The 14162-nt window shown below is 41.5% G+C and overlaps 1 protein-coding gene across 9 annotated transcripts in view; it reads right to left on the minus strand.

The window, feature by feature from the left end:
- The window catches only part of LOC105464103 (senataxin), a 103307-nt gene that overhangs the window by 39206 nt on the left and 49939 nt on the right, over positions 1–14162 (minus strand). For all 9 annotated transcript variants that reach the window (XM_071078497.1, XM_071078495.1, XM_071078499.1 and 6 more), the window contains 2 exons: positions 13377–13476; positions 1383–1556 (listed from right to left, as the gene is read on the minus strand). In XM_071078497.1, the coding sequence (XP_070934598.1) occupies positions 1383–1556; positions 13377–13476 (274 nt within the window). The remainder of the gene's footprint in view (positions 1–1382; positions 1557–13376; positions 13477–14162) is intronic.

Here is a 14162-nt window from a genome sequence, read left to right on the forward strand (position 1 = left end):
TTTTAAGATATCATGCAAAAAGGAGAAGGAATAATAAAATAACGTTCTTCTCTTCACATAACTAAGACTAAAAAAGTTGCAACTGCCAAAAGGCAGTTTGTCATAAGAAAAACAATGTGGGGCCAGGCGCGGTGGCTCAAGCCTGTAATCCCAGCACTTTGGGAGGCCGAGACGGGCGGATCACGAGGTCAGGAGATCGAGACCATCCTGGCGAACACAATGAAACCCCGTCTCTACTAAAAAATGCAAAAAAACTAGCCGGGCGGGTTGGCGGGCGCCTGTAGTCCCAGCTACTCGGGAGGCTGAGGTAGGAGAATGGCGTAAACCTGGGAGCCGGAGCTTGCAGTGAGCTGAGATCCGGCCACTGCACCCCAGCCTGGGCGACAGAGCAAGACTCCATCTCAAAAAAAAAAAAAAAAAAAAAAAAGAAAGAAAAACAATGTGGACTTTGCAGTCAACAAAAGCAGGTTTCAATTCTGGACTTACCACTTAACACTGATGATAGCCTTGAATAGGTTACTTAATATCCCTGAGCCATGATTTTCTGATGAGCAAGGAATAATTTCTACTACCTTTTGGGGCTTCAGGGAAGATTATAAATGTGCATAAGAAGAACAAGTCTCAGCCGGGCACGGTGGCTCATGCCTGTAATCCCAGAACTTTGGGAGGTAGGTGGATGGGGGTGAGGAGTTTAAGACCAGCCTGGCCAACATGGTGAAACCCTGTCTCTACTAAAAACACAAAAAATTAGCCGGGACTGGTGGCGGATGCCTATAATCCCAGCTACTTGGGAAGCTGAGGCAGGAGAATCGCTTGAGTCCAAGAGGTGGAGAGTGCAGTGAGTCGATACGGCATCACTGCACTCTAGCCTGGACAACAAGAGGGAAATTCCATCTCAAAAAAAAAAAAAAAAAAAAGGGGGACAAGTATCACTGCATACATCTGGTATTCATTAAATTTAGGCTAACATTTTTGTTATTAAATTACCTAGGGAGAAACATACAATGGATGGAAGTGATGTAAGCAGATTCCTTACAGTGAGTTTCATGTTTGGTCATCTCATTAGTAATTGGCCACAAAACTAAGGATGAAATGTAATTTAACAAACAACAGATGGTCTGCAAATGATCCATTTTATAGCAAACACAATGACGGATAAAGAAATGTAACAAAAGGATAGAACATTACAAAAATAAATACAACGTCTTTTCCAGGTAAGTCTAGAAAAACTAGAAAAGAGACTCTGAACGGCAAGTAATCAACATAGCAAAAACATGTTTGGTAAATGTGTATCAAATACACTTGATATACACAATTTAGAAGCAAATTAGAAGACGAGATTGTATCTGACATTTCCTGTCAATGTCTCATTATTTACTTACTGACTGAAGTGCGGCGAAATTTATGAACATAACCAGAATGATATTCGTGGAGATCTTGTATGTCATTTCTCTCTGCATCTTTCTTCTCTTCATTTATTCTCTCAGGAACTAAAAACACCAAATCGTTTTCCTTTGGATAAAGCTGTTTAGCCAATTCACATTCTTCCAGATAAACTATGAAACAACAAGAAGTCGGAATTTATATAACTCTAAGAGAATTATTTTAAATAAGATTAACTTAAAAGAAATTAAATCCTTGTATTAAGTTCAAAAATACACAGCACTAATGGACTCAGCATATACTTTAAAATGGTAATCTAATTCAATCAAAAGCTTAAAATATTAAAAATATCAGCTACAGAATATAGTATTCTTCAAAACTGCCATAAGGCCAAAATAGTAGCTAATACATTTTCTTTCCTTTAGGTTTATTGTTTTTTTTTTTTTTTTTGGAGACTGGGTCTCACTCTGTCACCCAGGCTGAAGTGCAGTGGCGCGATCTCGGCTCACTGTAAGCTCTGCCTCCTGGGTTCATGCCATTCTCCTGCCTCAGCCCCCCGAGTAGCTGGGACTACAGGTACCCGCCACCACGCCCGGCTATTTTTTTTGTATTTTCAGTAGAGACGGGGTTTCACCGTGTTGGCCAGGCTGGTCTCGACCTCCTGACCTTGTGATTCGCCTGCCTCGACCTCCCAAAGTGTTGGGACTATAGGGTTGAGCCACCATGCCCAGCCTATTCTGGCTTTTAACTAAATTTCTCTCATTTGTTTCCAACTTTCAAAATCCCTGAAGAAAATTCGGAAACAAATCCAAGTAGTTATGAACTGCATAATGTTGCTGTGGTCAGTGATGGACCGGATATATACAACAGTGGTCCCATAAGATAGTATTTTTATTGTATCTTTTCTATGTTTAGTACAAGAATACTTCCCCATGTTACAATTACCTACAGTATTCAGTACGGTAACATGCTGTACAGATTGATAGCCTAGGTGTTACCAACATCGTGAGAAGCTGGCATGATGATGAAATCGCCTGACACATTTCTGAGAACGTATCCCCATCAAGTGACTCGTGACTGTACATACAAGAATTTTGCAACTTCTACGCATTTCAAACAAATGGGAAAAGAAAGTGGTAACTACGTGGGACTAGGAAAACAGAGAAAGCACTGGAATAAAGTTCAGTACCAACTGCTGAATCTAGCCCTATACTCTGAAAAATACAAGCCACTGTTGAGAGAAACTGAAGAGAGCCTAAACAAATGAAGAAATGTACTAAGTTCAAGGCCTAAGACTTAATACTGTTAAAATGTCAGCTCTCCCCAAATTAATCTTTAGAGTTAAAGCAATCCTAGTAAAAATACCAGCAGGCAGCCGGGCGCGGTGGCTCGTGGCTGTAATCCCAGCACTTTGGGAGGCCAAGGCAGGTGGATCACGAGGTCAGGAGATTGAGACCATCCTGGCCAACACGGTGAAACCCCATCTCTACAACACAAAAAATTAGTTGGGCATGGTGGCAGGCACTGGTAGTCCCAGCTACTTGGGAGGCTGAGGCAGGAGAATGGCATGAACCTGGGAGGCGGAGCTTGCGTGAGCTGAGATTGCACTATTGCATTCCAGCCTGGGTGACAGAGCGAGACCCCGTCTCAAAAAAAAAAAAAAAAAAAAGGCCAGGCATGGTGGCTCACGCCTGTAATCCCACCACATTGGGAGGCGGAGGCAGGCAGATCACCTGAGGTCAGGAGTTTGAGACCAGCCTGGCCAACATGGTGAAACCCCATCTCTACTAAAAATACAAAAATTAGCCGGGCGCAGTTGCAGGCACCTGTAATCCCAGTTACTCGGGAGGGTGAGGCAGGACAATTGCTTGAACCCGGGAGGTGGAGGTTGCTGTGAGCCAAGATTGCGCCACTGTACTCCAGCCTGGACAACAAGAGTGAGACTTCGTCTCAAAAACAAAAACAAAAACAAAACCAAAAAAAACCAGCAGGCATTTTTATAAATGTTGACAAGTTGATTCTAAAACTGATGACAATAAAAAGAAACTAAAAAGAACAAAACTGGAAGGCTTAAACTATCCAATTTCAGTATTTTTTTATAAAGCAACAATAAGAGACTGTGGTATTGGTGTAAGGCAGCTACACAGATAAAGAAAACAGTGTCTAAAAGCAGACCTGCAATCAAGATCAACTGATATGCTGACAAATATGCCAAGTTACTGAATGGCAAGGTTATTCAATGAGAAAGGCTACATTTTTTAAGAAGTAACACTAAAACTGAGCACCTATTTTTACATTGTTTTTGATTATTTTTGTAGAGACTGGGTCTTGTTCTATCTCCCAGACTGGAGTGCAGTGGCATGATCACAGTTCACTGCAGCCTTAAACCCTTGGGCTCAAGAAATCCTCCTGCCTCAGCCTCCCATGTCACTGGGACCATAGGTGTGTGCCACCATGCTCAGCTAACTTTTTTTTACTGTTCTGTAGAGACAGGGTCTTGCTATTTTGCCCAGACTGGTCTCAAACTCCTGGCCTCAAGTGATCCTCCTGTTGTGGCCTCCTAAAGTGATGAGATTACAAGTATGAACCACTGCGTCTGAATTCTACCTTTAAAAAAGCAAAAAAACCCTACATCCTTACATATGTCATATATAAAAATAAAATTGAAATGGTCATCAACATAAACACTAAAATTAAACTATAAAATTTAGAAAAAAAAATAGGAGAAAATTGTGACCGTGGGTTAGGTAAATGTTTCTTAGGACACAAAAAGCATGAACCATAAAAGAAAAAAAACTGATAAACTGGATGCCATCAAAATCAAAACTTTTGCTCTATGCAAGATACTGTTAGGAAAATTAAAAGGTAAGCCAAGGATTAGGAGTAAATATTTTCAATATATAAATATAATAACTTGTCTCTAGGATATAAAGAACTGAAAAATAAGTAAAAATAAGAAGACAAACAATCCAAGTAAAAATGGAAAATACATGAAGGGATATGTACATTGCCAGTAAGTCTGTGAAAAGATTCTCAACATTGTTAGTCATTCTAGAAAAGTAAATTAAAACCACAATGACATACTACTACACACCCGCTTGAATCACCAAAATTAAAAACACCACGCAGGCGCACTAGCTCACACCGGTAAACCCAGCACTTTGGGAGGCCAAGGCAGGCGGATCACCTGAGATCAGGAGTTCGAGACCAGCCTGGCCAACATGGTGAAACAACATCTCTACCAAAAATACAAAAATTAGCCGGACATGGTGGGGCACCTGTAACCCCAGCTACTTGGGAGGCTGAGGCAGGAGAATTGCTTGAACCCAGGAGGCGGAGGTTGCAGTGAGCTGAGATCGCGACATTGCACTCCAGTCTGGGACAACAGAGCAAGACTCTGTCCCAAAAAAAGAGAGCTCAGGAGCCTCAGCCAGCTCCAAATCTACCAGGAGAAGGGTAAGACCAACTCAAGTGTGAAAATACTAAAGCAGCACTCTGACAAAAATCAGAATACAGCATACAGCACAGGGTCTTAATGGTTCATGGGGTTTGAACTGGCAGTATTTGAAACTCAAAGCTTCTGAGGGACAAGACAAGAAGGGAGAAGTACCCTTTTATAACTGCATACTGTAAGTAGAACCAAAAGGGGAGAAAATTTAGAGTCCTGCAAGACCCTCAAAAGTGGAACAAACTCTGGACTTCACTACACTTGCAAAAAAGGGTGTCACTGAACTTGTAATTGCTTAAACCATCTCATTACCTCGGAAATAGAAATAAAATTAATAAATCCATATGTAAAGGTTACAAAAAAAATAAGAAAACAGAGATCCAACATATTAATGAAAATTCTCAGCCTGGGATTTTGAGGCTGCAGTGAGCTGTGACTGTGCCACTGAACTTCAGCCTGGGCGACAGGCTGTTGAAACAGACCCTGTTTCAAAAACAAAACAAACCAAAAAAAAAAAAAAAAAGAAAGAAAGAAAATTCTCCCCAAAACAAGTGCGAAGGAAAAGAATACTGAATTAGGCTGGGCGCAGTGGCTCACACCTGTAATTCGAGCACTTTGCAGGGCCAAGGCAGGAGGATCACCTGAGATCAGGAGTTCAAGACCAGCCTGGCCAAAACGGCAAAGCCCTGTCTCTACTAAAAATACAAACATTAGGCCGGGCGCGGTGGCTCAAGCCTGTAATCCCAGCACTTTGGGAGGCCGAGATGGGCAGATCACGAGGTCAGAAGATCGAGACCATCCTGGCTAACACGGTGAAACCCCGTCTCTACTAAAAAAATACAAAAAACTAGCCGGGCGAGGTGGCGGGCACCTGTAGTCCCAGCTACTCGGGAGGCTGAGGCAGGATAATGGCTTGAACCCGGGAGGTGGAGCTTGCAGTGAGCTGAGATCCGGCCACTGCACTCCAGCCTGGGCGACAGAGCGAGACTCTGCCTCAAAAAAAAAAAAAAAAAAATACAAACATTAGCTGGGCATGGTGGGACGTGCCTGTAATCCCAGCTGCTTGGGAGGCTGAGGCAGGAGAATCACTTGAACCTGGGAGGCAAAGGATGCAGTGAGCAGAGATCACACCACTGCACTTCAGCCTGGGTAACAGAGTAAGACTCTATCTCAAAAAAAAGAATACTGAATTAAACATATTAGCTACTTATTTGGGGATATAAAAAACTATTTTGAAGAAATACCTCAAAAATGAAAAGAAATAAAAAGAAAAACCATTAAAAAAAAAAAAAGGACAAGAAACTGGACATTCACTCATTACAAATGAAAAAACAGTAACTTTACAGTGCAGATACATGAGACGCCACCGTAACGAAGTGATGGAAGTTAGTATCACCAGCAATGAGATTTATCAACATCATGTACCTCCCGATCTGACAGACTGAGAAGAGCACAAATGGCTTGTATGTTTTCTTGGCAAAAATGCAAAATCTGAATTTGACTCACAAGGAAATATCAGAGAAACCCAAATGGAGGGACATTCTGAAAAGTAACTGGACAGCACTCTTTAAAAACATGTACGCCATGAAAGATAAAGACAGAATGAGGACGTAATTGTTCTAGACTGAAGGAAACTAAGAAGGCCTCACAACTGAATGGGATTTGTGATCCTAGATTGGACCCTGGAGCAGAAAACAGACAAGTGGTATAAAATGAATAAGGTCTAATTAACTCTTAGTTCATACCAACATAAAACCCTGGTTTTGATCATTGTACTGTATTTACATAAGATGTTAACATTTGAGGAAACTTGGTAAAGGTTATAGGAACTCTACTAATTTTGCAATTTAAAAAAAAAATCTGCAATTATTTCAAAATAAAAAATTAATTCCTCCGGCCGGGAGCGGTGGCTCACACCTGTAATCCCAGCACTTTGGGAGGCCGAGACGGGCGGATCACGAGGTCAGGAGATCAAGACCATCCTGGCTAACACGGTGAAACCCCGTCTCTACTAAAAATGCAAAAAACAATTAGCTGGGCGTGGCAGCGGGCGCCTGTAGTCCCAGCTACTTGGGAGGCTGAGGCAGGAGAATGGCGTGAACCCAGGAGGCAGAGCTTGCAGTGAGCCGAGATCGCACCACTGCACTCCAGCCTGGGCAACTGAGCGAGACTCCGTCTTAAAAAAAAAAAAAAATGTTATTCCTCCAAGGCAAATCCAACCCCATAGGATTCTTCATCACCCTACTCCATCCCATGTAACTCCCTTCTCCCATAGCAAAGGAACCCTGCCTCCTAACACCAGCTTTCTTACACATTAGCTCTATTTTACAATACACAAAATCATTTAAGAACTACTAATACTAAGCCAGTTCCACTACTGACAACAAATCTCACAAATTTTAGCTGCTGTCACCCAGGATGGACTGCAATGGCGCAATCTCGGTTCACTGCAACCTCTGCCTCTTGCATTCAAGCAATTTTCCTGCATCAGCCTCCCTAATAGCTGGGATTACAGGTATGTGCCACCACATCCGACTAATTTTGTATTTTTAGTAGAGACGAGGTTTTGCCATGTTGGCCAGGCTGGTCTCGAACTTCCGACCTCAGGTGATCCAACAGCCTTGGCCTCCCAAAGTGCTAGGATTCCAGGTGTGAGCCACTGTGCCCAGCCAAGGTTACTATTTCTTTTCTTTTCTTTTTTTTTTTTTTGAGATGGAGTCTTGCTCTGTCACCCAGGCTGGAGTACAGTGGCCGAATCTCAGCTCACTGTAAGCTCTGCCTCCCGGGTTCACGCCATTCTCCTACCTCAGCCTCTCAAGTAGCTGGAACTACAGGTGCCTGTCACCTCGCCCGGCTAGTTTTTTGTATTTTTTTTTAGTAGAGACGGGGTTTCACCGTGTTAGCCAGGATGGTCTCGATCTCCTGACCTCGTGATCCACCTGTCTCGGCCTCAAGGCTACTATTTCTAAAAGTACTTGTACCATTTTCTTCTCTGTGGGTTATGTATATGACCAATTTAAAATATAATTAGGTTCACTTACTTCAATTGTATTTCTTTTTAAGGTTTGCTTTTTAAAATTCATCTTTGTTGATTTAATTGTTCAAAAGTCATATATATGTAAAAAGTATACTCTAGTTCTATCAGTTTGATTTATTTATTTAGAGACAGGGTCTTGTTAATGTCGCCTAGGCTGGAGTGCAGTGACTATTCACATATGTGATCATAACACACAACAGCCTCAAACTCCTGGGCTCAAGTGATCTTGCCTCAGCCTACTGCATAGCAGAGACTACAAAGGCACAGGCCACTGTGCCCAGCTCTTTACTTCATTAGGTATATGCATTCAGAATTGTCATATCTTCTGTTGAACCAAAATATTCCCTTTTTATCTCAAATAATGCTTTCTGAGCTGCGCGTGGTGGCTCACACCTGTAATCCCAGCACTTTGGGAGGCTGTAATCCCAGCACTTTGGGAGGCTGGGGCAGGCGGGTTACCTGAGGTCAGGAGTTCGAGACCAGCCTGGCCAACATGGCAAAACCCCGTCTCTACTAAAAACAAAAATTAGCTGGGCACGGTGGTGAGTGCCTGTAATCCCAGCTACTCAGGAGGCTGAGGCAGGAGATTCGCTTGAACTCGGGAGGCAGAGGTTGCAGTGAGCCAAGATCGGCCACTGCACTCCAGCCTGGGCGACAGAGCAAGACTGTCTCAAAATAACAACAACAACAACAACAACAACAACAATAACGCTTTCTGCCTTAATGTGTATTTAGTTTGATATTAACAGAATTAAATAAGTTTTAATTTGGATATGCATAATTATCTTTTACTTACAATCTTTATGTATCCTTATTTTCAGATGTATTACCCACTAACAGCATATAGCATGCCCAGATTGGTGTCGAAATACCACTTTCAACTAAAATACAGCAAGGCTCCTTAGAAAACTGGAAGTTCAGTTACGGGATAAAAACAATATATATGATGAACTTGGAACATCCTGTCACAGCACATAGCCTCAGAGCCAACTAGAAGGAGCTGACTGAAATGGACTGAAACACAAGCATACCAATCCATGCACTCACAGTTTTTTTTTTTAAGCTTACCAGTCACCACTGGCACTTACTAGTGAATTTTTTTTCTTTTTTGAGACGGAGTCTTGCTGTGTCTCCCAGGTTGGAGTGCAGTGGCATGATCTCAGCTCACTGCAACCTCTGCCTCCAGGGTTCAAGCAATTCTCCTGCCCCAGCCTCCCTATTAGCTAGGACTATAGGCACGCGCCACCATGTTTGGTTGATTTTTGTATTTTTAGTAGAGACGGGGTTTTGCTGACAAGCCAGGCTGGTCTTGAACTCTTGACCTCAGGTGATCTGCCCACCTTGGCCTCCCAAAGTGCTGGGATTACAGGGCGTGAGCCACTGCACCCGGACTACTAGTGAATTAAACTCATTATTCTGAAAAGTGATCAAGCGTCAAGTTTTTTTTTTTTTTTTTTTTGTTGAGACAGAGTCTCCCTGTGTCGCCCAGACTGGAGTGCAGGGGCCGGATCTCAGCTCACTGCAAGCTCCGCCTCCCGGGTTCACGCCATTCTCCTGCCTCAGCCTCCCGAGTAGCTGGGACTACAGGCGTCCGCCACCTCGCCCGGCTAGTTTTTTTGTATTTTTTAGTAGAGACGGGGTTTCACCGTGTTAGCCAGGATGGTCTCGATCTCCTGACCTTGTGATCCGCCCGTCTCGGCCTCCCAAAGTGCTGGGATTACAGGCTTGAGCCACCGCACCCGGCCGCGTCAAGTATTTATACTGCCTTTCCTTTATAAACTATACTACTGAGTAACCAAATAGAAGTAGAGAATTTTCTCTCTAGAGAAGTATTCCAGCTAACATAAAATAATTAAAGTGTCACCATTTTGCTCCCTTTAATGAATTAATAACTAAGTGCAAGCAGCTGTGATTATCAGAAAAATAAACTAGGTATCATGTACCTGCTGCTGCTGATGGAACATATGACCAACTATAAAACAGTTTTGCCAAAACCGAATAAAAATCTACCTGAATTGGATCAATTCTCTAGCTCCAACTATCAATTTATAGGAAACACACAGAGGACACAGACATTCTAAACACCACCAAGGGGATGCGATATCAGCAAAATCCAGACCATGATTAACTCTACAAAATTTTCTCAATTTTTTCAACAAAAAAATTGCAAGGGAAGAAAATGAGAGAATTCTAGTTCAAAAAGACCTATCAAGTAATGCCACTGGGTGGACTAACTTGCCTTTGGGTGGACTAATTTGGATCTTAAGCTGAAAAAAAGTGTTATGAGATAACTGAAAATCTGAACACTGACTGATATGAAGGGATTACTGGTAACTTTTTAGGTATGACTGTTACTTTTCTTATTTTTTAGAGATACTCACTAACATAGTTACAAATGACCAACAATAGATGACATGCAAAACCTCTCCACAGAAAACTATAAAACACTGAGAAAAATTTAACCCAAGTAATTGAAGACATATACCTTATTCATGAATTAGAAAGTATTAAAAGTTGTCAATTCTTCCCAAATTTCCACTTCTTTTCCTCTATAATTTATACGGAAATACAAAGGGCCAAGAATAGCCAAAGCACTCAAAAAGTAGAGCAAGGTAGAAGGGAGTGAGGCACTGTGGCTCACACGAGCACTCTGGGAGGCCAAGATGGGCAGATCACTTGAGGCCAGGAGTTCGAGACCAGCCTGGCCAACATGGTGAAACCCTGTCTCTACTAAAAATACAAAAATTTGCCAGGCATAGTGGTGCACACCTGTAGTCCTAGCTACTCGAGAGGTTGAGGGAGGAGAATCGCTTGAACCTGGGAAGCAGAGGGTTGCAGTGAGCCAGGATCGTGCCAATGCACTCCAGCCTGGACGACAGAGCAATACTCCATCTCAAAAAACAAAACAAACAAAAAACAAACAAAACAAAACAAGGTAGGAGGACTTGCTCTATGAGTTATTAAAACTTATATAAAGCTAGATAAAGTAAACAATGTGATACAAGCACAAGGGTAGGCAAATGATCTCAAGAAGAACAGACTGATGCCCAGACATTAAGAGGACTCTAGACTCATAACAAACATAGCAGTGCAGTGAAGCACAAATGGTCTTTCAATAAATAGCACTGGGATAATTAGACCTCTACTTGGGGGGAAAAAAAAAAAAAAGGAACCCAACTCACATACCTCAGTCACAAACAAAACAACAAAGCTTCTAGAAAAGGGGTTCCCAAATTTCCTCTGTAAAGGGCCAGATAGGCTTGTGGGACTACACATAATGCCTGTTACATTCTCTTTTTTATAAAGCTTTAAAAAAGTAAAAACCAGCTGGGCGAGGTGACTCACACCTGTAATCCCAGCACTTCAGCAGGTTGATGACGCAGGAGGATCACTTGAGACCAGGAGTCTGAGATCAGCCTGGGCAACAGCACAAGACCCCATCTCTACATTTAAGGGAAAAAAAAAAAAAGAACATAAAAAACGTACCCTAGGGCAATACAAAAACAATACATGGGGTAGGTGGATCTGCAAGCTGTAGTTTGCTAACCTTTGTTCTAGAAGGTAAGAGAGATCCTGATCCATGGGTGATGGGGATGGGGGCAAAGGAAGGCAAGAGAATGTAATTTGCAACCTGCAGCAGAGAAAGATTTCTTACTCTGTTTAAGAAACGGGACACAGAGCACTAACAATAAAAGACTGATGTATTTACTATGTTCAAATAAGCAATTCTCAATAAGAATGAAAAAGGAATTTTTAAGACATCACTAAAAAGAGTCAGAATGCAAGTCAAAGTGAGGAAATGACTTCTACCCAGATTATATAAAGAACTCCTACAAATCAACTGAAAAAAAGACAACAGAAAATGAACAAAAGCCTTGAACAGGCACTTTCCAAAGGAGGTTACTAAGACAGCTACTAAATATATGAAAAGATGCTCAATCTCCCTAATAAGGACATTACAAAAGCCCATAAAACACCATCAATACACACAGCCCAATAGCTAAAAATCTCAAAGCAATCTATACAAATGTGTTGCTGAAGACATGGAACAATGCAACTTCTCATACATTGCTGGTGGAATATAATTTTATACAACAGGCTTGGCATTATTTACTGAAGTTGAACTTATACACATCCTAATATTCCACAATCTACTTCTGGATATAAACTGAACAAAAATACGTTCAGAAGAACACTAAGAGATACATGGGTGATTACAGCAGCATTATTCATAACATGCTATGCAAAAAAGAGTTAACATAGCAGGCATGCTATCCTTTGAAAGATCTACTTGAGAGGCTGCCCCTTGGTTGGTATCTAGGAACTTAGATTTTAGGACAGTTCTCATCATTCCCTAATAAAAATGGCTCACTGTTACTAAACCATGTGTGAAAATGATATGGTCCCACCAAACACCTGCTTTCTTTCTGCTTTGTGGCTACTGTATCTCAATGCACAGCTGACACTTGAACAACATGGGTTTGAAGTGCGCAGGTCCACTCATTCATAGTTTTCTTCCATCTCTGCCACCCCCGAGAGAGTAAGACAAATCCCTCCTCCTCTTCATCTGTCTACTGAGCGTGACAGTGATAAAGATGTAGACCTTTATGATGATCCATTTCACTTAATGAAGAATAAATATATCTTATGATTTTAGTTTCTTTAGCTTTACTATAAGAATATAGTATATAATACAATATAACGTATAATTTTTGTTGTTGCTGTTGTTCTTTGTTTTTGAGACAGTCTCGCTCTGTTGCCAGGCTGGAATGCAGTGCGCTATTTTGGCTCACTGCAAACTCTGCCTCCCTGGTTCAAGTGATTCTCCTGCCTCAGCCTCCCAAGCAGCTGGGACTACAGGCGCCCACCACGACGCGCGGCTAATTTTTGCATTTTTAGTAGAGATGGGGTTTCACCATATTGGCCAGGATGGTCTCAATCTCTTGACATGGTGATCCGCCCGCCTCGGCCTCCCAAAGTGCTGGGATTACAGGCGTGAGCCACTGCGCCCAGCCTCATTTTTTTTTTTTAAGCACATCTACAGAGTAGGATGGATGGGGGTTGGGGGTACAAAGAGGACTTATTCATTTTATTTTAAAGAGTTCTGAATGTTTGGTGTATTTATAACTAGTATATAAAAGTGGTATGTGGTTCAGATCAATCATGAAATGAAAAAAGAGATGCCAGGAAGATTTACTCAGAATCTGTAAAGACTATTACTGCAACACCCCCACCAAAGCCCTCCACTCACCCTCTCTCCCGTTACCAGCCTCCACTGACAATTCAGCCTGTAGTATTCTAACCACAGAGTGGGAAAAAAATAATGAATTTTACATTCGTAATTGTCCCAGCAACTATCCTCATTAAGACTTAAAACATATTCTAAGTAGTCACAAATTCAGCTTAGAAAATTTGTGTCCCCCTAAATTCAAATAATGCTATCTCCTCTTAATTAGAAATCCCAAATTATTATATCATATATTCCAAGTTGCATAAGAAAAAACTTACCCGCAAACTCCCAGTATTTTATATAATCGGCAGGAAATTTTCGTACTTGCAACTGATAGAAATTCTCTCTATTTGGAGAGTTGAGCCATTCCTGCGCCACCTACACAAAGCACAAAAGCAAATTAAGAAAGCAACATTCCTGGAAAGTGATGCTAAATAGTAACATTTTCCAAAGTTAAGCAACAGTAAAATCCAGAACCTAGAATCTAGGTGACAGAAACTAAAAACTGATTCGCAGTGGGTTAATAAAATTATCTGGAACTGTCCTGTCCAATTCAGTAGCCATTAGCTACATTTAGTTATTTACATTTAATTAAAATGTTAAAAAATAAAAATTCTGTTCTTCAAACTAGTCACACTTGCAGAGCTCGACAGCCATCTGTGGCTGCTCCGCTGTGCGCAGACGTGGAGCATTTCCAGCAGTGCATAATGTACTGCGGGACAGCTCCGGTAGAATGCTACTTCCCAACCAGGTCAGCTAGCTCACAAGTCCAAAAGGACCTAGATTTGTTGCAAACCTTAGGGATTTCTCACCAACATGTCATCCTGCCAGTTTATAAAATGCTCTATACCTATCTTCCAATTTGTCAAAGCTCCAAACTGAGAAGTATCCTTAAGGATCTTCTGAGAAATAAGACTTCCCAATCCCAAATTTAGGAAGACTACTAGTATAAAAAAGTCGTATTAGCTTTCACTTCTTAAAAAACTAACAAATATATTACCTTTTGGGCCCTAAGAAGGGTTTTGTCTAAATGTAACAGTTAGTCATTAAGTATTTAAATCAAC

The sequence above is a fragment of the Macaca nemestrina genome, chromosome 14, assembly GCF_043159975.1.
Source record: "Macaca nemestrina isolate mMacNem1 chromosome 14, mMacNem.hap1, whole genome shotgun sequence".
NCBI lineage: Eukaryota > Metazoa > Chordata > Mammalia > Primates > Cercopithecidae > Macaca > Macaca nemestrina.